The sequence below is a fragment of the Dipodomys spectabilis genome, unplaced genomic scaffold, assembly GCF_019054845.1.
Source record: "Dipodomys spectabilis isolate Male_0828 unplaced genomic scaffold, ASM1905484v1 ptg000051l, whole genome shotgun sequence".
NCBI classification, from domain to species: Eukaryota; Metazoa; Chordata; class Mammalia; order Rodentia; family Heteromyidae; genus Dipodomys; species Dipodomys spectabilis.
In genome coordinates, this window is record NW_024870728.1 from 637,106 (window position 1) to 661,619 (window position 24,514).

General features: G+C 46.2%; 1 protein-coding gene across 3 annotated transcripts in view; it reads left to right on the plus strand.

Annotated features, from left to right (window-relative positions):
- Usp40 (ubiquitin specific peptidase 40) overlaps nucleotides 1-24,514 on the plus strand; it is a 63,830-nt gene that overhangs the window by 35,258 nt on the left and 4,058 nt on the right. For all 3 annotated transcript variants that reach the window (XM_042679051.1, XM_042679052.1, XM_042679053.1), the window contains 14 exons: nucleotides 1,060-1,130; nucleotides 1,932-2,251; nucleotides 3,947-4,070; nucleotides 5,439-5,496; nucleotides 10,164-10,217; nucleotides 11,412-11,500; nucleotides 13,142-13,228; nucleotides 14,008-14,044; nucleotides 16,574-16,638; nucleotides 18,214-18,288; nucleotides 19,842-19,965; nucleotides 21,930-22,027; nucleotides 23,304-23,422; nucleotides 23,918-23,983. In XM_042679051.1, coding sequence (XP_042534985.1) covers nucleotides 1,060-1,130; nucleotides 1,932-2,251; nucleotides 3,947-4,070; nucleotides 5,439-5,496; nucleotides 10,164-10,217; nucleotides 11,412-11,500; nucleotides 13,142-13,228; nucleotides 14,008-14,044; nucleotides 16,574-16,638; nucleotides 18,214-18,288; nucleotides 19,842-19,965; nucleotides 21,930-22,027; nucleotides 23,304-23,422; nucleotides 23,918-23,983 — 1,387 coding nt within the window. The remainder of the gene's footprint in view (nucleotides 1-1,059; nucleotides 1,131-1,931; nucleotides 2,252-3,946; nucleotides 4,071-5,438; nucleotides 5,497-10,163; nucleotides 10,218-11,411; nucleotides 11,501-13,141; nucleotides 13,229-14,007; nucleotides 14,045-16,573; nucleotides 16,639-18,213; nucleotides 18,289-19,841; nucleotides 19,966-21,929; nucleotides 22,028-23,303; nucleotides 23,423-23,917; nucleotides 23,984-24,514) is intronic.

Consider the following 24,514-nt stretch of genomic DNA (forward strand, 5'->3'; position numbering starts at 1 on the left):
TGATCAGTGAAAGAAAAGTCATCCATTCGACTGTTAACACTGTGTGAAGTCTTCCTCACACAGAAATGGTCTATATGTTGAGAAACTAAGGCTTCCTTTCTACCACACACATTTATTTATATTAACACAAATTATTGAACCAATGGCTTAAAACTATTTGAGTCTTATTTATGTAACGATTTTTCTACTCAATTCACAGCTTCGCAGTCTGCAGCAGGACAAAAAAAAGTACTTAAGTCCTTGAAATAATACCAAACAAAGATAGCAGTGGTAACATTGTTTTGTTTTATCAGTCCTGGGGCTTGAACTCAGTGCCTGGGCGCTGTCCCTGAGCTTCTTTTTGCTCAAGGCTAGCACTCTACTATTTGAGCCACAGCTCCACTTCTGACTTTTTCTTTTTATATGGTACTAGGAATTGAACCCAGAGCTTCATGCATGTAATGCAAACACTCTACCACTAAGCCACATTCCCAGCCCAATGGAAACATTTATTCTGGGGTTCACTGTGCCAAATATTGTGCAGGTTTTGTGCTAATCTATCTCATTTGATTTGCAAAACAATTCCTTTATACCCATCTCATAAATAAGAAATGGAAGCTGTGAGGCTTGAAGCTCACAGCATCTGCAGCAGCTAGTGACAGTCGAGGGGCCATTAGAGCATGAGTAATGTTCTGATGTTGGCTCTGTACTGACTGCTGGCCTGTGCTGGGCACGCAGAGCTGGGTATTGGCCTTAAATCAAACACAAGAGAAGATAATGTCTGTAGGATGAAATAATTACTGCTTGTGACTTCTCAAACAAAGGCTTAAGTGTCCATCCTTTTTTTTTTTTGTCAGTCGTGTGCCTGAACTCTGGGCCTCAGCGCTGTCCCTCAGCTCTTCAGCTCAAGGCTGGTGCTGTACCACTTGAGCCATAATGCCACTTCCGGCTTTTTCTGTTTATGTTTTGCTGAGGAATCGAACCCAGGGCTTCATGCATGCAAGGCAAGCACTCTACCACTGAGCCACCTTCTCAGCCTGAATATCTCCTCTTTAATCAGTGGTATCTCAATCATTCTAGGAGATGAACTGACACTGTGTGAAGCTGAAATTGCTGATGGAGAAGACATCTTTGTATGGAATGGAGTAGAGGTAAAAACAAAATTACTCAAGAAATATACTTTAGGACATTCAGCATGTAGTTAGACTTTAGAAAACTGCTGACATGTTCGATATACTTAAGGTAGAGTCAAGTTGTATGCTAAAGATATACGTCACTCAACTAGATATCATGGCTCAGGCCAGTAATCCTAACTACTCAGGAAGCAAAGAGAAGGAAGACTGACTGGCGACTTCGTCTCACAATAAGAAGTTGGATGTGGTAGTGCAAGCCTGTTGTGCCAGCTGTGAGGGAAACCTGGTAGGGGGAGCAAGGCCCAGGCCAAAATGCAAGACACTATTCAAAAAAAATAAGTAAAGCATAAGGAGCTAGGGAGCGAGCCTGAGAGGTAGCCCTGAGCTCAAACCCTAGTACCACCATCAAGAGAGAGAAATGTATTGTTACCTCCATTGTGCCAGGCTGTGTCATGAGGGTTGAGGGTGCGGCCAGAACCACTGAGCTAGAGGGGATATCAGAGGTGCGGGACCATAGTGAAGGGGGTTCAGAATATTTTGCCCACCCTGGCCATCCCTGATTCGTTCAAAACCTCATCTCCAGCACAGACAACTCCTAAGTCTCTACCTACAGCCCAGCTTGTTCTTCTTAAAGAAAATATGGATAAGAGGATATTTCAAAATAAAATCTAAAATGGCTCCTCTGATATTTGTGAAACGTGGTTTTTGCTTGGAAGAAAATGAAGGTCATCTTGGAAGAGCAGTTGTTCACAGTGACATGGCGCTGGTTTCCTGTGGCAAAGGTCAACTGTGCTGGTGGTTGTCTCCATGTTGCCCCAGGTTGGCGGAGTCCAGATCCAGACTGGTGTGGACTGTGAGCCTCTACTGATCCACGTTCTTCATGCGGAGACAAGTGCGGAAGGAGAGACGCAGGGGCGGTTGGTGGAGACCCCACATGTTTTCCCGGCAAATGCGGAAATGCGGACTGTGTTCACTACCTTGGCCATGCCAGTCGGCGTCATCCTGGTAAACCTTGCCGAGCCTGGCGGGGACGAGTGGACTGCCATTCCCCAGAAAGACTTGAAGAAGACATTCCGAGAGCAGGGGCTCAGAAACGGAAGCTCGCTTTTACTTCAGCATTCCCACAGTGCCAATAACAGGTAACATGCTGAAAAGAGGAAAGGGGAGAATTCTTAGAGTTAGTTTTATCACAATACCATCCTGTAGAAGTCTGAAGCTTTAATGGTCAGAGTTAAATATGTCTTCATTTCTAGCATTCTGAAATGTTTTAGGTTACACATGTTAGAGGAAAAAAATTGTATAGTGAGTTGTTTGTGCATAAGTAAATAATTCAGGTGTCTCTCGTTCTGTAGATTAGTGTTAATTAGTTGGCTATAAAGCAGAATCCTATCAGTTGAATTCCACTTAGCACCAATTATAAAACTAAACACCTATTCTCACAAAGGGAGTTCCTGAAATTCTTCATGAGGAAAGAATTAAGATTGTGTCTTGATGTTTTGTTAAAGAGATCCCAAAGGCAACTCAGCTTTCCTGTGACCCTTTTCGGATTTTTGGGTATCCCCCTCCCCCAGCTGCCAGTTGGGGCATCTGCTGAGTAATTGACCTTAAGTCCCGTAGTCACACTTGAAGCTCAGAAGCACCTCCCCTGTCACTGGGTGTGAGTACATTTCTTAGTCAGCGTGTTATAGCTGAGATAAAACACTTCCAAAAAGGACTCTTACTAGTCCATCTCATCTTCCATCTATAGGAAGATTTTGTTAGAACAAAATACTGTCAGCACCTAATACGACTGGGAAAGTGGCTCAGTGGTAGAATGCTTGCTTAGCATGCATGAAGCCCTGAGTTTGACTCCTCAGTACCACATACACAGAAAAAGCCAGAAGTGGTGCTATGGCTCAAGTGGTAGAATGCTAGCCTTGAGCAAAAAGAAGCTCAGGAACAGTGCCCAGGCCCTGAGTTCAAGCCCTTGGACAGGAAAGAAAGGAGGAAAGAAATGGAAGGGAGGAAGGAAAGAAATGGAAGGAAGGAAGGAAGGAAGGGAGGGAGGAAGGAAGAAAGGAAGGGAGGAAGGGAGGGAGGGAAGGGAAGGAAGGAAGAAAAGAAGAGAAGGAAAGAAGAGAAGGAAAGAAAATGCAGATCTGCAGTATATACAATAACATACATGATACCCTGAGTCATGGAACTCCTGTGCAGTCTGCACAACTGCACACACCTACCTGTTATAAACGAACTCCAAAGCCTAAGTGGTAGGCCTTGGTATTCTTTTAAAGATCCCTTAGTTCTGAAAATAGACTCCATGGTCTGCTGCCTAACACCACCTTGTTTTTAAATGAGGTCAAGTACTAGTGGCTTACACCTGTAATCCTAGCTGCCTAACAGGTGGGGATCAGGAGGATCACAATTTTAGGCAAAAACTTCATGAGACCCCCTTAACCTATTCCCATCATCACAGCTATATGGGGAATATGAATTCAAAAGAATTCAGGCAAAAAGGTTTGTGGGACTTCATCTCAATGGAAGAAGCTGGGCATGGTGGTAGGCTACGGCAGGAAGCATAGACTCATAGTCCAGGCAGGCTTGGAGAAAGAGCCAGACCAGACCCTGTCTCAAAAACAACCAGAGCAAAAAGGGCCAGAGGTGTAGGTCACATTAGAGTGCCAGCCCAGCAAGCACAAAACCCTGAGTTCAAGCCCCAGTCTACAAAAATAATGATAATTAATTGGTTGGACAGATAGAGGTAATAAAACATGATCATGATTAGTCACTTACTTGACAAGTGCTGTTTTTCTACACCCAAAAGACACTTTTACAGATGCTTTTCCCTTTACCTATAGTCTGTTGTCCAGACAAGGGAAATGGATTGCTGATGTGGAAGAGAGCAACTGGCTCCAAGTTAAAATTTTATGTCAGTCAGAATCTGAAGAGAACCAAGTGAAAGTAGCGGCAACTGCTAACACAGTGAGTAGGAGGTCTTTGCTTTAGCTGACAGTTCTGCCAACCCGGTTTTCATTCAGAAAGCCAGTTAGTCCTTCAGTTGTCTCAGTAGCTTTTCAAATCTTGAGGAATTGACTGCTTGTTTTTAACATTTGATTACTGTTCATTTATCTCTATTAGCACTTGGCCTATTTCAAGACAATATGTGTCTAAAAGAAACAAATTCTAAAGCCAAGAATTAGAATGTAGGAGTTACCTAGTAAGGTCATGTCATCCTTTAACTTTGGTAAACATAAAATGCTGTTTCCAAGGGTCTCATTGGTATTTTTTTAAACTAAATGTGAGTGTAAGTAGGGAGGACCTGTATTGCTTTGCTTTGGTATTGTGTGGTTTTGTTTCTGCTTTTAGTTGCTTTACATTGTACACTCTTATACTTAAAGCCAAATGATCTTTTTTTTTTTTTTCTTTTTTGGGTCCGGTCATGGGGCCTGAACTCAGCCTGGGCTCTGTCCCTCAGCTCTTCAGCTCAAGGCTAGCGCTCTACCACTTGAGCCACAGTGCCACTTACGGCTTTTTTTTTTTTTTCTGCTTATGTGATGCTGAGGAATCGAACCCAGGGCCTCATGCATGCAAGGCAAGCGCTCTACCACTGAGCCACCTTCCCAGCCCAAGTCAAGTGATCTTAAAAGAGATTCCTTGATTCCATTTGGCTAGTTTCCTTAAATACTATCTCAGGTATTGTCTTTATGTACTTATTTAGTCCCAGTGCATTTTTTTTTCTGTAACAAGTGAAAAGAGACTTACTAAAATATTGCTTAATTTATATCGACATTGAATTTCTCAAGGTGCATTGATGGTTGTTGACACTCTCGGAAGGCACAGTTGAGATCAGTTTCAGGAGGCTAGTCCTGCCCCCTTGGTGGGAACAAAGATGGAGTCTGCCTCTTCCTGTCATGGTGAGGTGCTAAGCGAGTCAGTAGACAACCCCTAAGTTTCCACCTTACACTCTGGAGAAACTGGCCTGAACGAGGCCAAAAAAGGAAGCAACCTAAAACAAAGTGGTTTAGATAGAAACTGTAGTGGCCTGGGTACTTAATTCCATGTATTCTTTGGGGCCTGATGCCTCGGCCCAACACAGAGTAGTGGATTGTTTGCACTTGCTTCCCTTGCTCTTATCAGGGATGGGCCTGGGTGGTCTAGCCAGAACTGTTTTTCTGACTTTCTGTCCCAGCTGACATCAGTTTGGGTATAAGTTCAACAATTTATGTTGAATTTTTGCCTTTGACCTTATAGAAGAACTTGAGGAATTAGGAGAGAAAAGTTTTCAGTTAGGAAAAATGCTCACACATTGACGGTCTTCATTTGCATCATTACTTTATTTCTCTATTTTAGGTGGTGTTTGATATTCGAATTAAAGCCATAAAGGAATTAAAATTAATGGAGGAATTAGGTAATCATTTATAATTGCTGTTTAGCTTTTGACTTAATATAGGTTTGTATTCTTATTGAAAAAAATATATATATACATATGGGAAAGTACAAAGAAAAAGGAAATATCATGTGCTTGCCACCCAAAATGGATGAATGTTAATATTTTGTCACATGTCTGTCTTCATTTGAAATGTTCTGAATGTTCTCACGCCTGTTTGCTCCAGCCACTCAGGCATCACTAGTGTGTCTTATTTGCATATAAAGCTGGTCCCCATATTTGTGTCATACTGCATGCTGTTCTTACATCTATGTGGATATGTTTGGGTTTTTTTGTTTTTTTGGGGGGGGTTCCGGTCTTGGGGCCTGAACTCTGGGCCTGGGCGCTGTCCCTCAGCTCTTCAGCTCAAGGCTAGCACTCTACTACTTGAGACACAGCACCACTTCCGGCTTTTTTCCTTTTGTTTATGTGGTGCTGAGGAATCGAACCCAGGGCCTCATGCATGCAAGGCAAGCGCTCTACCATTGAGCCACCTTCCCAGCCCATATGTTTGTATTTTTATCCTCACACAAATGGTATCATAATAGCACACTCAATATTTATTTAGTTATTTATTTTTATTATTTTTGTTGTTGTTATTGGTCGTGGGGCTTGCACTCTGAGCCTGGGTACTGTCCCTGAGCTCTTCAGCTCAAAGTGAGTGCTCTACTGCTTGAGCCACAATGTCACTTCCAGTTTGCGGGGGTTAATTGAAGATGAGTCTCATGGACTTTTCTTGCCAGGGCTGGCTTTGAACTATAATCTTCAGATCTCAGCCTCCTGAGTAGCTAGGATTATAGGTGTGAGCCACCGGCACCTGGCTCACAGTCAATATTTATAAACTCAGTATTCACTAAGTATTACATTTTCTTTAATGGCTTTGTTGTGATTTTGTTGTTGTTGTTGTCAGTTGTGGGGCTTAAAACTCAGGACCTGGGTGCTGGTAGTCAATTAAAGATAAATATCTCATGGTCTTTTCTGCCTGGGCTAGTTTTGGACCACAATGCTCAGATCTTAGCCTCCTGAGTAGCTAGGATTTACAGGTGTAAGTCACCAGTACTTGGCAAGATATAATTAGATAACATAGAAATCACTAATCTTATATAATTTGGTAATTATCACTGAATGTGTATAATTGAACACCATCACTACAATCTAGTTTTAGAACATTTTCACTGCTCCATAAAGAGCCCTCAGCTCCAAGCTCAGACCCTCTCAATGGCTGGTCTACTTTCAGTTTTTGTAGACCTGGTATGCTTGATATTTCATATAAACAGGACCATACCACATTTGCTCCTACCTGGCTTCTTACGTTTTGAGAACATTATCCATTAGTTAGTACTTGCCAGTGGTTTATTCCTTTTTACTACTAATGGTCAGTGGTGTGGATATGTCATCAGCTGATGGCCACTTGGGCTTTTTATACTTTTAGAACAATGCTGCTGTATACATCCGCATGTAAGTCTTTATGTGGTTATGTTTTCCATTCTCTTGAGTAGATATACAGCATTAGAAACAGTATCAAATGGAAAATTTACATTAACCCTCTAAGAAACCACCATACTATTTTCTGAAGTGATTGAGTAGTATATGGCTCTCCTAATATGTGCCACATCCTTGTCCACATTTGTGATTATCCATTCTAATGAATTCATATCGCAAAACCATACAAATTCCATTATATTTCTAATCTACCAGTAACAAAATGGACATTGAATTTATGAAAACATAAAATACCATGCAATGTCAGGAATATACTTAACAAAATACATGTAAGAGTTATACACTAAAAAAAAAACAAAAAAAAAAAACTAGAAGCTGGGTGCTGGTGGTACATGCCTATAACCCTAACTACTCAGGAGGCTGAGATCTGAGGATCACAGTTCAAAGCTAGCCCAGGCAGGAAAGTCCATGAAACTCTTATCTCTAATTTACCACCAGAAAACAAGAAGTAGCGCTGTGGCTCAAAGTGATAGGATGCTAGCCTTGAATGGAAAAAGTTCAGGAACAGCACCTTGGCCCTGAGTTCAAGCCCCATGACCAACAACAGAAAAGAAAAGAAAAAAAAGGAAAGGAAAGGGGGGGGAGGGAAAGAGAGGGAAAGGAAAGGAGGAAGAAAGAAAGGAAGAAAGCCTAGAAAATATGTTATAAGAAATTAAAGATGTGATAGGCACTCAGTGGCTCCAAAATGCCACCTCCCCTTTTATCCCTACCCACACGGTCTCAGTTCATCTCTGTTTCACACTGACGCCTTCTTTCCTGTCATGGCACTTCCTGTGGTAGCTCCTTTTAACTTGTGTCATTGCCATCTCCTCTCCCATTGGATGAGTCTGTGGGAGAATAGAGTACATGGCTGTGATTCTTTTCTTTTTTTTTAGTCCGGTCGTGGGGCCTGAACTCTGGACCTGGGCGCTGTCCCTCAGCTCTTCAGCTCAAGGCTAGCGCTCTACCACTTGAGCCACAGCGCCACTTCCGGCTTTTTTCTTTTTGCTTATGTAGTGCTGAGGAATTGAACTCAGGGCCTCATGCATGCAAGGCAAGTGCTCTACCACTGAGCCACCTTCCCAGCCCCTGGCTGTGATTCTTTACCTCTCTATCACAGTTTCTAACTGTGTCCTGCATGTAGCACATGGCCAACATGTGCTCATTGGATGAAAATTTAAATACTTGGCTTTTGTACTTGTGGTGGAGGCAAGGTGGGTATCTTGCTGTGTTGCCTAGTCTGGCCTCAGACTCCAGGGTTCAGGTGATCTTGCCTTAGTCTCGCAAGTAGCTTGGGCTACAGACATGAATCATCATACTGAGCTGAAAGTGAAAAGATTTAAGAACACAGTATTTTAAGTATACCTTTTAAGACAAAGAACTCCTTTTATAAACTGTTACAGTTCACAAGAAATTTTTAGTAGAACTATATACTATATTCATATTATTGTCGTATGAAATACCGAGCTCAAGAAACTCAGGGAGAGATTCTGTTCCAGTCTAATAAACTTAGAACTGTTAGGTCTGTGCTGTGCTTGCCAGTTCAAAAGCCTCCTTTGTGCAGTTCATGTCAGAATTATGTGAACTATAAAGTCTATGTATTCCTTTCCATCAAGCAGGAACCCGAATGTTCAAAAATAGTGAATTCTGTCCCCAGTTCCCTTGCTATGCATAAAATCACCGTACAGTTTAAATATAAGAAGAGTTGTGTGAATTTCAGTCCATATTATGTAGTTATATAACAATAGACCCCTAGTAATAGGTCTTGAATTCCAGCAACCGCAATATGTTATGGGTAAATAAATAGGTTACCAGCTGGCCCTGCACAGATCAGTGTAAATAAGCATGCACCATGTCTGGGTCCTCTGGTGATAGGCCTCTGTGGGTCTCTTTCGTAGCTCAGCACACACATAGCACAGTGTGTGTTTGTGGTGCCTCCTTTCCTCCATCACATGTGTGCAATGTGCTAGAAGAATGTTCAGTGAAAGAGAGTGTTGGCCAAGGAATAAAGCACAGGAATAAGAAGCTGTAGAAGCAGCCTCAGTCTCCAGGGAAGTAGATGCTGCTGTCACTCAAGAAAGGCTTTCCCAGGGCGCCCTAACCCACATGAGGAAGAGGAGGTGGCAAAGAGAAATGAAGGTGCCCCTGAAGACCTGGCATGAACGGGGCTGTCAGAGACCGTTCATGCCATTGAGGGCACAAAGTGTGCCACGCTGGGGGCTGGTCTGAGCTCAGAAGGAGGTAGGGCCCTCGCTGGGTCTGGGGAAGGCTCACCCCAGCTGTCACTGCACACGAGGAGAAACCAGACTCTACACTGTTTGTGATATGCGCTCTGCAAAGATGACGCTCTCAGCTCTTAGTTTCTGGTGTTTTAAATAAATGGTCAACTTTTACTGCTTTTTTAAACTTTCTGCTCCATGCTCCATACACACACACACACACACACACACACCCTTAGAGAGTTGTGACAAAAAAATTTAATGTCATAGACCAATTGTGATTCCAACCCCTCCCCTGCCATGCACGTGCGCGCACACACGCACACACACACACACTCTGGCTAAAATGATATGTTTACAGCCCTGAATGACTGCAGAGTGGAAACTGCTTAGACTTGGTTTTGGTTTTGTTCTTTCCGTTGTTGCAGGGGGTTTTGTTGGAAGGGGGAATTTTCAGTTGCTTTATTTATTTTTTGTCAGTCATGGGGTCTCAGCTCTGGACCTGGGCGCTGTCCCTGAGCTCTACCACTTGAGCCCCAGCGCCACTTTCAGTTTTCTGGTGATTATTGGAGATAAGAGTCTCACAGATTTTCCTGCCTGGGCTGGCTTTGAACTGCGATCCTTAGATCTCAGCCTCCTGAGTAGCTCAGGATGACAGGCGTGAGCTACTGGTACCTGCCTCAAGTTGCTTTATTTTTTTGGGATGTGGTCTTACTATATAGCCCAGGCAGCTCACTGTGAAGCTAGCTTTTGATCCTCTTGCTCAACCTCCTGAAGTGCTGGGATTACAGGTGTATGTCACCACGCATACCTGTAATCAGCTGGAGCTGATTTTTTTTTAATTTGGATTTTTTTGTAGCCTATAGTATCTTTCTTCTAATTTGCACAATAGAACATGTCCTCAGTGTTCTTTGTTTAATGCCCTAACCAGCTTCTTTTTATTTGTAGCTGAGAACAGTTGTTTGAGACCTGTTGACAGAAATGGAAAGCTTCTTTGTCCAGGTAAATCTTTTTTTTTTTTTTTTGGTCAGTCGTGGGGCCTGAACTCTGGGCCTGGGCGCTGGCCCTCAGCTCTTCAACTGTAGGCTAGCACTCTACCATATGAGCCACAGCACCACTCCAGCTTTTTCTGCCTATGTGTTGCTGAGGAATCGAACCGAGGGCCTCACGCATGCAAGGCAAGCACTCTACCACTGAGCCACCTTCCCAGCCCCTGTCCAGTTAAATCTTTATGGTAGCTTCCAAAAGCTGATAACTGCTCAGACAATCCATCTTTCTTAACACTGTTGCCTTAAATAATGGTTTCCAGTCCCAGATATGCTTAAATGACCTTTAGGAAACTGGGTTGTGGGCGTATTTCATCTGGCCTTCCATAGAAGCCTTGTCACTAGAATGAAGCCCTCGTCCTCCTGAGGTTTCTCCCTTGTTCTCGTGGCAGTCTGGCGGCATGTTTCTAGCTTACTTCCTAGCTTCTCTGCCTGCTTTATTGGTCTTATTGCCATCTTTGGTTCTCACCTCCAAAACGCATTTTGTCATCAAATATGATTAAGTCACAGAGACTAATTATTATTGTTGGCAATCTCTAGTAACTCCAAAGGTAGAAGAACCCAGTGTATCATGTGTGCTTTTGTTCTTTTTAGTGTAGGGTTTTTTATTTTGCCTAGTCCAGCCTAGACAGTGATCCTCCTATTTAATAATTCCCGTTGAGCTGAGGTGATGGGCATGTGCTACTGAACTCACCTTTTTGTAGGTTTTGCCTGTGCTGGCCTCAGCCACAGCTCTCCTAGTCTCGTCCTGCCAAGCAGTAAGAATACAAGTGTGAGCGATCACACCTGGTGGCTTTTTTTTCTTAATTCTTTTTGGGGGTAGTATATGAAAATCTGTTAGTGTAGCATTGCTTGGGATGAAACCCAGGGCCTTGCTTGCACAGGCTAAAGCACACATTCTACCACTCAGCTACAATCTAGTCCTTCTTTTTTGTTTTTTGGGTTTTTTTTTTTCTTTTGGTCCAAAGTCTGGCCTCAGGCTCTCTTGTTGACCTCAAATTTACAATCCTCCTGTCTCTGCTTCCCTGTGCACCACCACATGCGGCTTTGATCTTGATCTTCCTGATTGTCAAAGAAAGACTAACTTCAGTCATTTTGCCAAGGGAGGTAGGATTGGAAGCATTGACCATGTTGTCAAATGTCTTTCCAGTGCCGGACAGCGCTACCCTGAAGGAGGCGGAGGTGAGGCTGGGGAGCACTCTGGCACTGTGTCTTGGAAAAGCACCAACTTCCTCTCAGGTATGATTAGGGTACCTACAGAAATGCTCTTTATCTCTAATAGTGGTTTTCCTCAAACTTGCCCTGAAGGAATGTATTAGTGTTGCTCTATACCTAAATATATGATACTGTACTGCATCATCTGTATGATATTCCTTTTCTGTAAAAATCTATGTGTAAGGGTTATCTGTAAGGCTGTGTGACCACAAAGGTGAGCATTTCCTCAATTCTGAAGAGCATGTCCAGGCCTGCACGGTTAGGCCCCATCTGATGGTCGTGGTCTCCTGCAGTTGTAGCCAGCAATGCTGTTGTTTCCTCTTTTAGCAGAAAATAATGAATCTAACAGTCAGTGAGTGGTGTTGTACATTTAATATAGCGATTTTGAACTTAAAATTACTCTCTGCAACAATAGGATACTTTCACAGCAGCTGCCCTTTTCCATTGCCTTTTTCAGGATGCATTTTCTCTATAAACACCATGCCAGAAGCCCTATCTAATAAACTTTTATTATGGTCCAAAAGTCATAATAGTAGCCTTACTGTCACTGTGTCAACACAAGCTCGGCTTGCCAACTGCCCCTTAAATGTGCTTCCTGAGTGCTAGCAAATAGCAGTGCAGGACGAGCCGGAAGGAAGACAGACATGAGCAATGAGGCTAAATTAGTGAGGAATCAAGAGAATACATTTACATTTTTCCTATGGGGTCTTAGGAATTACAATATGTGAAAGCCCTAAATAGAAAATCCTATAAAGCTGGGCATGGTGACACATTCCTGTGCTTTGAGAACTTAGGAGACAGGGGATCATGAGTTAGAGTCCAGCTTGGTCTACTTTTCAAGATGGAGGCAAGCCTGGTGTATATCGCAGGACCCTGCCTCATAAAACAAGAGAAGGAAAAAAGAAGTGCTCTGCCTCAGAAGGAAAGAAAAGAAAGGAAAATCCCCCCATGTGGCTCAGAAAAGTGGGGGTTCACTGTGTAGCAGATTCCAGGGTGGGAACCTTAGTCCTGGCCAGAGCTTTTTCTATCTTTATAACATCTTGTGGGCTGTTCAGAATTACCAGTGCAGTCAGATGGGCCTAGGGCAGCTGAGAAGCGAGGAGAACTTCACGCACGAGTCCCATCATGTCCACGTACAGAGGATCCCATGAGCTGTGCACAGCCTGCTGCCAGGGAGAGGCTGACTTAGAAAGGGAGCTGGTAGTCAAAGGAACACTGTCTGTGAAAGGTTTGATTAGCAGTAGAACATTGGTGAGGAAGCATCTTCTGTTTCTCAGTAGGTGAGGTTATTGTTTAAATGGTAGCATTGAGCACAGTCTTGCTTTTACATAATTTTGGGGGTTTTGTTGGTTTTGTTTGTGCATGGAGTATTGGAAATAAAGCCATGGCCTTGAGCATACTGCATCAGCACCCTCCCATCAGCTGCATCCTAACCCTGAGTTTTAATTATGATTGTTACTATTTAATATTTTATTAATATTTACTTTGTGGAACTAAATCATACATTTATAGAAATCCAGGGTCTCAGGGCATGGTTCACGTGGTAAAGTACCTGCCTGGCAAGCGCAAGGCTCTGAGTTCAAACCTCTGGTACTGCCAGAAAAAACCAAAAACTTTTTTAAATTCAGGTTGAGTTGCATTCATACTTTTCTGCCTCGCTCTTAGCTGTTCCTGTTTTTTGCTGTGGGGACTGACCTTCAACCAGGCGTAGAATTGGAGGTCATAGTAGAGGAAACACTGTCTGTGAGAGACGTAAGTCATTTTTCTCTTTGGTTGGGGCTGTGACACTGGCGGGGGAGCAGGGGTGGCCGGGCTGGCATCTGGAGAGCCTAGGGGTGGTTTCCATAGCGTACTCGCAAGAGTTGCGAGTGATTGTTAGGTGAGTGCCAGGACCTTGAAAACTGAAAGACCTACTAGGATTCTTAAATTAGATGACGATTGTTTTAGTCTTTTGGGGTCATAAATAATACTTATGGCTGCATTCCGTGCTTCATGCTTGCTAGGCACACACTCTGCCACATAGCCATGTCTCCAGCCCTGATTTGTGCTGGTCATTTTTTAAATAAGCTCTCATTTCCTGCCCAGGTGCACCTCAACCGCAGTCCTCCTGTTTTAGGCTGCCTGTAGTGGTTGGGTTGATAGGTGCACCACTACGTCCAGTTTTCCTCCATTGAGAAGGAGTCATGGAGATTGGCCAGGATCAGTGATGTTCCCAATCTCAGTCTCCTGTATAGCTTAGGATGTCGGATATACACTACTGCACCTAACTCGGGGTTGATTAGAAGTCTAGCGAACGTTTTTTCCCAGGCTGGCCTCAAATTTGCAATCCTCCTATTTTCAACCTCCTAACTAGCTAGGATCACAGGACATCACCCCTTCCCTCTGTACTCTGCACGCACACACACACACACACACACACACACACACACACACACACACACACACAAGCTTGCTTGGTTCCTAGGAAAAAAGGTATTTGCCATACTATAACTCAGAAATAGAAAACTAATTTTAGACATAATTTTTTGCAGTGTTTAAAGATAATGCTGAAGAAATCTGGTCTGTCAGGTAAGTTATTTACTATGATAACATCATCAAGTCTTAATCTTATCTGCATTCTTAAGTCTAATGAAACTTTTCACGGTTTTGCTTATTTGAGACAGGGTTTCTCTAGGTAGCCCAAAATAACTGACCTCAAGCTCATGGCCTCAGGCTCCTGCCTCAGCCTGCCAAGGGCTAAGATTCCATCAACTCAGCTACTTCTTTTTTAAGCTTTCTTTTTTCCTGGGCTATGGGAAGAAGTGTAGACTGGAAAGAAAAAAGTAAATATCTATACTACCATAATGGATTGCCTCCTTATTTTCAAACTAAAAAAAAAAGCAGAGGCTGGGAAGGAGGCTCAGTGGTAGAGCACTTGCCTCGTATCCATGAGGCCCTCGGTTCAATTCCTCCTCAGCACCACATAAGCAGAAAAAGCCAGAAGTGGCACTGTGGCTCAAGTGGTAGAGTGCTAGCATTGAGTTAAAATGCTGAGGGACAGTGCCCAGGCCCAAAGTTCAGGCCCCACACCTGACAAAAAAAAAAAAAAAGCAATGGCAGATTAAATCTAAGTAAAGAACACTTAGGTAGGATCCAGTAGGGAAAAAATAAAGAGTTATGTCACTCTGAATTACCTAGGTCTTTCACTAACTTTTTAAATCACTGAGAATTTCAGTGCGTCCTGTTTCATGTCAGTATTTTTGTGGTGTAGATGATTAGGGAATGTAATAGAATGAGAAATCTAAATCCAGGATAATTTTGTGTTCTGAGCAGTTGATGGCCCTGTGCTGCTGTCTTTAGCACCCTCTGCTGGTCACACTGCGTTAACACAGAGACTAGTTTCCTTCCCTGGAAGGGGAAGCAGCGTTCTGGCAGTGTGCCTGCTGTGTCTCCAGGGCAGTCCCTCAATCCCACCACCCTGGCTGTTTCTGGCCTACAGCTGAGGAAGGTCAGCCTGCTGGCCCAGCATTCCAGAGAGCAGCTGGCTCACTCTTCAGCCAGCTTCTTACCACTGTGCTATGCTGGGCTCAAAGTATCTACAACTTGTGGGTAATTTTTTTCTAGACCTAGAGCTTGAACTCAGGGCCTGAGCACTGTCCTTGAGCCTTTCTACCACTTGACCCACCACACTACTTCCAGCTTTTTCTGTGTATGTGGTACTAAGGAATTGAACCCAGGGCTTCATGCATGCTAGGCAAGCACTCTACCACTAAGCCACATTCCCAGCCCCTTGTGGGTGATTTTTAAAGGTGCTTAAATTAAGTTTAAAATGTAGTTTTGTAAATCTCACCATATTTAAAACTAGAACTAGTGACTAAAGAGGATCCACAAGGAAGGTACAAAGGTGGGCTCATGGACATAAGTAAGAAATTTGTTTATTTTAAATGTTCTTGGTGGAGGAAAGATGTGTTATTTGTTGATAAACATTACTAAATCACCGGTATTCTAACTTTTCCTGCACTTGCTTTTCTCACCATGCAAAAAACAAAACATCTCATTAATTTCTCCAGTGTAGCAAGTATACTGAAAAATAGAAACCTGATTGAAATATATTTATCATTTATAATATAGATATTCACCCATATGATCTTTGGGCTGTACTAGTGCTGTATTTTTCTTTTTTTTTTTTTTTTGTTTTTTGTTTTTTGGGTCTGGTCGTGGGGCCTGGACTCTGGGCCTGGGTGTTGTTCCTCAGCTCTTCAGCTCAAGGCTAGCGCTCTGCCGCTTGAGCCACAGCACCACTTCCGGTTTTTTTCTTTTTGCTTATGTGGTGCTGAGGAATCAAACCCAGGGCCTCAGGCATGCAAGGCAAGTGCTCTACCACTGAGCCACCTTCCCAGCCCCTAGTGCTGTATTTTTCTTAGACTAACTGCTGAGCAAGTAGGAATAATTTTCTTGCACATTATCAGCTTCTGGGCAATGTGGGCATGCACCTCAGCCAAGACAATGAAGTGAACTCATGAGGATTGCAGAAGGATGCTGTATGCACATGTCTATATATATGTATACTGTATGTGGTCTGTACATGTGTGCATATAAATACAAAAGGTGCAAAGAAATGTGTAATATCAGCAAGTTTTTTACAATTAAACACATAAATATAGTTTTTATTCACAAGTTTGTAGTGAAAGAGAAAATTTACCAACTTAGGGAGAAAACTTTCTTCATGCTATATAAGAGATAATTTAGTCAATAATAATTAATGGCTAGGTGCTAGTGGCTCATACCTGTTATCCTAGCTTCTCAGGAGGCTGAGATCTGAAGATCACAGTTCAAAGCCAGTCCAGACAGGAAAGTCCATGCGACCCTTATCTCCAATTAACCAACCAAAAAGCTGAAAGTGGATCTGTAGCTCATGTGGTAGAGCAAAAGAAAGCTCAAGGACAGTGTCCATGCCCTGAGTTCAAGCACCAGGACTGGCACAAAATGATGGTGGTGGTGATGATGATGATGATGATGATGATGATGATGATAAGGTCAAGATTCATAAGATTCATTTGCTGTTTAATTATCCAGAAGGATCACTGGTGCAGTGACACATTCTGCATTCCTTCACAGGGGGTGCATGGCATTTACGGAAAATGGACTGGTGCTACGAAGCTGGGGAGCCTCTATGTGAAGAGGTGAGACTTTCTACCATCTCACTCTTATACATCATTGTATTTTCCTGCAGGATTTCCCCTCCAAAGTCATGGGGAGAAAGTCCAGGGAAAACCTTTGTCTTTTAGAACACAGAAAGATGTGAATGGGTCTTTTTTCACTTCTTCTGACTGTGGCTTTCAGGTAGAGGGCAAGTCCCAGTGTGGAGGGAGCCATTGGAAAGGGGTGATAACCGTTCCACTGAGAGAGAGAATGAGAACATGCCCCAGGAAATCACTAGGAAGTAAGAACTCTAGAGAGCAAACTATGTTTGGACTCATGACAGCATTTGGACACTGAATTTTTCACCCTAGTTCTCTAATCTCAGAATTTCTCTGTAACATGGAAGAATTCATCTTACCAACCAGTTCTAGAGGCTCTGGGGCTGGCTCCATCCAGACACAGGGAAGTTCAAGGAGCCATTCCATCACAGGTAGTTGAGACCTAGTTAATCTTACTGTTGGTCCACTAGAATATCAAAGCTCCTAGTCCACAGCTATGGCTTTGGAAAGAGGACAAATGAAGCTCTGGGAGCAAACTTAGAAAGTCGTGGGCAGGCCCATCAGGATAGGCTCATCTTTGATCTTCAAGAGTTTGACTGCCCAGAGGAAGAAGTAGAGACTTGAGTTTTGAGCAAGAGCCTCACTGTGTAGCCTTGTCTGCTCTTAAACTTGCAGGCCCCCTACCTTAGCCTCCCTAGTACCAGGATGAGAGACGTGAGCCACCGTACCTGACTATTGTCTTCTGGAGTAATTCCCACATCACTATTAAATAATTTATCTGATAGTAAGCTCAAAACTAGCTTCCCTACCTGGGTTTGCCATCCGTCTTTTTAATTCTAGTCTTGTCAGACTAAACTGTGGCTTACCTACTTATCTTTCCTTCTTCCGATTTCGTCTCAGCCTTCAGGGCCTGCTGGCTTCTTTCCCTTCCTCACCATTTCCCCTGCTGGCCTTTCTTCAAGCCCTTGCCTGTTACCTGAATTACCACAACATCTTCCCTGCGCCCTGTCTGCCATTCTCACTTCACTATGTCATGCATGGAGCAGCCAGCTGGAGGAGCTCCTATGCTTCTGTCCCATCCCAGTTTGGCTTGTGTCCATCGTCCAGGCCAGCTTCACTTGCTGCCCTCTCCAGCAGCTCTTCCCACCCCATGCCACCTCTTATCTTAGCTCTTCACCAAGACAAGCCAGGCTTTATTGGCAACTTTGACTTTTGCCTTATCCTGTTTTTCAAGACAAGTTCCTTCTCTTGTTTCCTCTAACTTTGTAAATGGAATCCTCCTTTTTAGGTGTCATTCAAATTCTATCTTTCATACCTTAGTCTCTTATCCTTTCTCAGATCTCCCTTTCCTCAGCTCTTTTATGATTTTTAATTATTTGTATCCACGAATATATGTTACTTGATTTTATATTCTTAGCTTACTTCCTATGTCTTCACTCTCTGCTTTACTACTTATTTCTTTCTTGACTAGGTGATAAGAGGCATAAAAAAGATTCAATGGTTTCTTTGTTCCTTTCAGAAGTCATAAGTGACAAAAAAGAATTTCTATGTTCCCAGGATGCAACACTGAAAGAACTTAGGATATGCTCTGGAGATACTTTGCTTTTAATGAAAGGAAAACTGCCCCCTCTGGTAAGATTTTGCTTCTAAACAGACATTCTGTAAGTAACAGCTATTGTTGTCTAGTTACAAAGATGATCTCTGTCACAGGACAATGGAAAAACACAGTCATAAAAGGAACAGAAAACTGTTTAAAATCCTGCCAATCAGAAGCATTTCCTTCCTACATTTTTACATAAAATTACACATGGATATTTCTTTTTCTTTGCACAAAAGATTTTATATATATATATATAATATATATATATATATATATATATATTATATATATACATGCATGCTAGCTACCTCATCTGCAGGGTGAGGGAATGAATCATGGCCTTCCCCATGCCAGACTAGCACACAGCCACCGAGCTATCTCCCCAAGCCCATAGCTTACTTATTATATATAAATACTGTAAATATGTATGCATGTGCTATTTTTGTGTATATGAACATATCTACAGGATAAACCTCTAGAACCGAAATTTTTCTGCCAATAATTATGGCCTACTATAATATAATCAACTTTCTGAAGCTGTATCTTGAGGTTGGGTCATGGTGTTGGCATGATAAAAATTTTTGAATGAATAATCCTGTAACTTACAGCTTTGTAACACACATATGTGTCAGACATAAATTCCTAAGTGTGGAATGTCTTGAATATGGAACTTACTTGAACACTTTAAATGCTGACACATTGGGCTAAAGTCTTATAGCAGTTTCTATTTCCATTACAATTTATACGAGTTCAATTTTTCACCAACATGGAATGTCTATTGTTAGACTTTCTGGCTTTTTACATCTTGCTAGGGGGAAACAATGGAATTTTGTTTTTGTTTTTCCACTGCTGTTTTGGTTTGGCTTTTGCTCAGCTTGCTTGCTTGCCTAGAGCTCCACTACTTGAGCTATGCCTTTGTCTCTCATTTTGCTGTTTGGATTTATATGGATTTAACTGAGTGGAGGTTGTGTATTTATTCATTCTCACTACTGCCATAAGAAATACTGAAATATGAATTTTTAAGTAGATATTTTAAATACTACAGTTATTTGTACATTCTCATCCTTTGTTGGAAATTGCTGTAACAGCTTTTCTTAATAAATCTCTTGAATTTCTTTATTGGTAAGGAAAAGAATGGGAAATAAGTAAGGCTGGAATTTCAGGGTGTATTTAAGACACTGGGTTCCTTTCGTGTGTTTGCCTAGAGGAAACCAACTTGGGTACTAGGCCTCAAGCTCCTTGGTTATCCCTGGAGCCCGGTAAGCCTGAAGTACTGTGCCAGCAGCACCTCAGCACCCAGAAGTAGTGTGTAACATGTCTGGAAAGTACCTCATAGTTCTTCATGCTTCTACACATTCTATGTGGTAGAGCACTAGCCTTGAGCAAAAAAGCTCAGGGACAGTGCCTAGGCCTTGCGTTCAAGCCCTACAACCAACTAACCCTCCCTCCCCCCCCCCCAAAAAAAAAATCTAGAAGGAAAAATAATAAATTGAAGAACATTTTGTGTGAAGATATTTCACCTCGTGGAAGCGAGGGTGAAGACTCCATCGGTGCGTCACAGCAGTTTAAACGCTCTGTTCTCTAGGGATTCCTGAAGGTGCCCATCTGGTGGTACCAGCCTTGGGGGCCATCAGGACACCAGGAGAGTCGGTACCAGCCTAACTGCGCCCCTTCTCAAGGCAGCAGCTGGAGAGTTGCTTCCAGCCAAGGTGAGGACACAGGATGACAGCCACCAGCGTTCATAGCAGAGTCAAGAGCTTGCCTCTGCTCTCAGGGTCAAGTGGAACAGAAGGCTGAAAGTACAACCGTTGTAGTCAGTCATTGTGTCCTCTGCTTGGGTTGCAGAGCAGAACTCCTCCCACTCAGTGCTTGCCTGGAAATTGGTTTGCATGGCCAGCCTGCACCACTAGAAATCTGCCTTTCCTCCTCACACCCTGTGATGGAAGAAGCGCGACAAAGTCACTACAGGGAAAGGAGAAAGGAAGGAAAGAAGGGAGGAGGAGGAATGGAGAGAGAAGGAAAGGAAGGAAGGAAGGAAGGAAGGGAGGAGCGAGGGAGGGAGGGAGGGACAAATGGAAGGAAGGAGGAAAGTAGGGAAAGAAAAAGTTTTCAGGATTGTAACAATATGATAGTTTTCAAATGCCTCTTCTGTATTACTCTCACAATCTTTTTTTTTTAATTGGCTGTAAGTAGTTGTACAGATGGGTTTCAATTGAGTGTGTCATTTTGTGAGTACAGGTCATCTCCTTTTGGTGTGTGTATGCCAGTACTGGGGCTGACCTCGAGGCTTGGGCATTGTCCATTAGCTTTCTGAGGAACCTCAGCCCTGGCTTCCACTCCAGCCGTCATTTGAATGGCAAGGCCCCGCTCACCTGGCTCAGGGCCCCTGTTGCCCCGAAGATCGTTAGTGCTTGAGGGTGGGAGAGATGGGGAGCTACAAGGGGTCGCACTGATCAGGTGCCTTGTCCCGAGCCGGCTGCCAGAGGCCCGGGCTGCAGGCCTTGCCATGCAGGTGGCTGCGACCTGAGCGTTGGAGTTGGAAGTCAACCCAAGCAGAAAAGTCTGTGTCACTCTATCCCCACTCCGCCCGCTAAAAGAAACTGGACTGGAGGCCTTGGCTCAAGTGGTAGAACACCAGCTATGAGCAAAAACACTGGTTGAAGCCCTGAGTTCAAGCCCCAGCGCCAGCACGCGCATGCGCACGCGCTTGGTGTGTTCAGAGTCTACCCAGAAGTGTGAACCAGCTGTGCCACGGGCAACCTAGGTGATCGTCATTCCCTACAGAGTGGAGGCAGACCTAAAACCGGGCTCCCGCCGCGGTGACACGCACCGTGCCCACGCGCGCCGGCCGTGCCGGGTGCGGAACCGAGCAGCCTTTACCTTCACTTTCCAGGGAGAGCGGTTCGAGCTTTCCTTTCTCTAAGCATCTGTGCGAGGCCTTCTGGCCGGCTTCCTTCCTTCCAGGAGCACTACCGTCCCCAGACCCGGGCGGCTCACGGGACTGCGCGCGCACCCGGGGGGCTCACGGGACTGCGCGTGCACCCGGGGGGGGGGGGCTCACGGGACTGCGCGCGCACCCGGGGGGCTCACGGGACTGCGCGTGCACCCGGGGGGGGGGGGGCTCACGGGACTGCGCGTGCACCCGGGGGGGGGCTCACGGGACTGCGCGCGCACCCGGGGGGCTCACGGGACTGCGCGTGCACCCGGGGGGGGGGGGCTCACGGGACTGCGCGTGCACCCGGGGGGGGGGGGCTCACGGGACTGCGCGCGCACCCGGGGGGGGGGAACTCATGGGACTGCGCGCGCACCCGGGGGGGGCTCACGGGACTGCACACGTGCACCCGGGGGGCTCACAGGGCGCGCGCACGCGCACCCGGGGGCTCCCGGGACTGCACACGTGCACGGGGGGGGGGGGGGCTCACAAGGCGCGTGCGCACCCGGGGGGCTCACGGGACTGCGCGCGCACCCGGGGGGGGGGGCTCACGGGGCTGCACACGTGCACGGGGGCTCACAGGGCGCGTGCGCACACCGCCTGTCCCAGGGTCGCGGCGGGGCTGCCCTGGCGTCCCGAGGAGGACGGAGCGGGCAGGGCCGTGCCGTGGACAGCGGAGGCGCGCCCCGTCACCCGCGCCCGCCCCGCTGCGCCCCGCCACATGCCGCGTGTCCCTCGCAGGTGCCCCCGGGGCCCCCGCGCCCTCGCGAGCCCGCCTCGAGTACCTGGGCGACGTGGACATCTCCGAGGACGCCTCGCTGGAGGAGCTGAAGCGGCAGGTGAGACCCCTCCGCGCCGCGCCGCCGCCGCCGGGGGATGGCCAGGAACTGCGCGTCCATTGCCTGCCCCCCCGCCGCCCGGGCCTGCCCCCCGCCGCCCGGGCCTGCCCCCCGCCTGCCTCCCCGGCCCGGGCCTGCCCCCCCCCCCCCGCCTGCCTCCCCGGCCCGGGCCTGCCCCCCGCCTGCCTCCCCGGCCCGGGCCTGCCCCCCGCCTGCCTCCCCGGCCCGGGCCTGCCCCCCGCCTGCCTCCCCGGCCCGGGCCTGCCCCCCGCCTGCCTCCCCGGCCCGCGGCGCGCCGTGCTCTGCCTGCCTGCCTGTCCCCCCGCCGCCCGGGCCTGCCCCCCGCCTGTCCCCGCGCCCGCCCGGGCCTGCCCCCCGCCTGCCTCCCCGGCCCGCGGCGCGCCGTGCTCTGCCTGCCTGCCTGTCCCCCGCTCCCGCCCGGGCCCGCGTCCAGCTCCATCTCCGAGGGGCATCCTGGAGCGTTGCGCCGCCTCCCGGGCCCTGGACGCTGGGCGGAAGCGGCCACGCTCTTGGCCCCGGGCGGCCGCGCTCCCTGAGAAGGAGCAGCGGCACGGGCCCGGAGATCAGGACGCCCTGGCTCTTGTACAAGGCTGAAAGGAAACTGACGGTGTTAAGTAAAAACGGCATGTATATTGGCCACTGTGCGCACTTCAGCCTAACCACGCACAGGTGCTCAACGTCGCCTGTGCCTGGAGGACTAGAGGGAGTCGGGCCCAGCCCGTTAGCGCCCGAAACTCCCCGTATGTGTGAACTCAAGTGCGGTCAGTGGCCCAGCAAACAGGGCTGGTTTATGTTAGCGCTGCAGAAAGCGAGGGAGAAGCCCCACACTTTCACTAAAGCAGATTCTGTCTTGTGAATTGTATTTGCAAGCAGTTAGCTCTGAAGGACCCACAATGAGTGTCTGAGCCAGGTGTGCTGATGCCTATCTATAATCCCTGAACTCAGAATGCAGAGGAGGACCATATACTTCCTGGCTATATAATGAGACCTTGTCTGGAATAAATGAACAAACGAATGAAAGCAAGCTTTGGACCCAGATTCAGAAACTGGAAACTCATTTCTCCAGTGGATCTTAGGAGACAGGAGCATGAAATGATCAGATTGACTTCACTTTAGATATCCGTAGTCCTGATGCGCACATGGCTTTGAATCATTTCTGGAGGTGCTTGTTCCGCAGCCATCATTGTGTAGTGCTTCTCTCAGTGTTTCTGAGGGCCTTGGAATCAGTGGGGAAATGTCTTGTTTCTTTGTCCAGGCCATGGCCTTGCCTTTTGCCTCAGAGCTGGCCTTCTGGCCCCCAGCCTTCCTCAGAGCCTGGACGGTGGAAAGCAAGCGCCCCCGCAGGCTGCTCCGCGCGGACAGACAGCAGCTCAGGTGGGTGCCTCGCTCCTTGTCTTGAGTTAACCCCCGCTTTCCACGCTGGAGTAAGTGTAGCTCGCTGTTTGTTTCTGTGCTCTGGAGACCGGCTGATTCTAATGAGAATCGAGTGAGGTGAATTCAGGGCTGAGCAGGCACAGTTAGGAGACACTGATCAGCCAGTCTGTCTCCTGGAACATGTGTTGGGGGCACTCAAATATGATTCCAGTTCCCTCTGGGAAAAGCAGCAAGGGCATGGGCCAGACCTTAGCTGGGCAGTGGGCATTTCTTTCGCCATCCAGCCTTCTTCATAGCACTTAGCATCCATGTATGGCAAAAAGTACGTGAGGTGTGCCTAGGCAAGTGTCCTGCATGGGCCCCTCGGCCAGCTGCCTGTGTGCTAATGTAGCTTGCAGACGCAGTCCTTGCCTTAAAGAAAAAGCTTCAAATAGGCAAAAAGAAAAAAGTTCAATAACATACATGCTATGCTGTTCTTTCTCTCACTGTCATCAGGGAATATAAACTAGGACGGAAAGCTGAGATATGCCTGGAAGCTCTTGAGAAGGAAGAAAGCTTGGGGTGAGTTCTGCTGCACGTGGAGAGCTCAGCGCACTCCTTACCAAAACAGGCAGCCCCCTCCCACCCCACCCCCACACCCCGAAAGTTAGCCACCTGATGAGTGATAGCCTACAAATACACTGTGTTCTAGGAACCTGTTTGTCTGGCTAGTGCAGTAGTACACATCTATAATCCCAGCTACACAGAGGCAGAGGGTAAGAGCGTCACGGGCTAAGACCAGCCCATTATAAAAGTGTTAGCCTTAACTAAACTAAAGCAGAAAGGACTGGGAGTGTGGCTAGAACAGTAGGCCCTGAGTTCAAACCCCAGTAACACACACACACACAGAGAATGAGTGCACCCTGTGTTGTATTTGTTGTAAGCAGTGTCTTTGTATCTTTCTACAAGCAAGCCCTTTGTGCCCCAGAACCACACCCTTCCTCAGCTTCCCCCCCCCCCCCCCCCAGTACTGAGCGCTGCCTCCCCAGGGGCACATCTCCCTCTGAGTGGGGGAGGGTGTGGAGGAAGCCTTGCCCATTCTGCCCGGCAGGT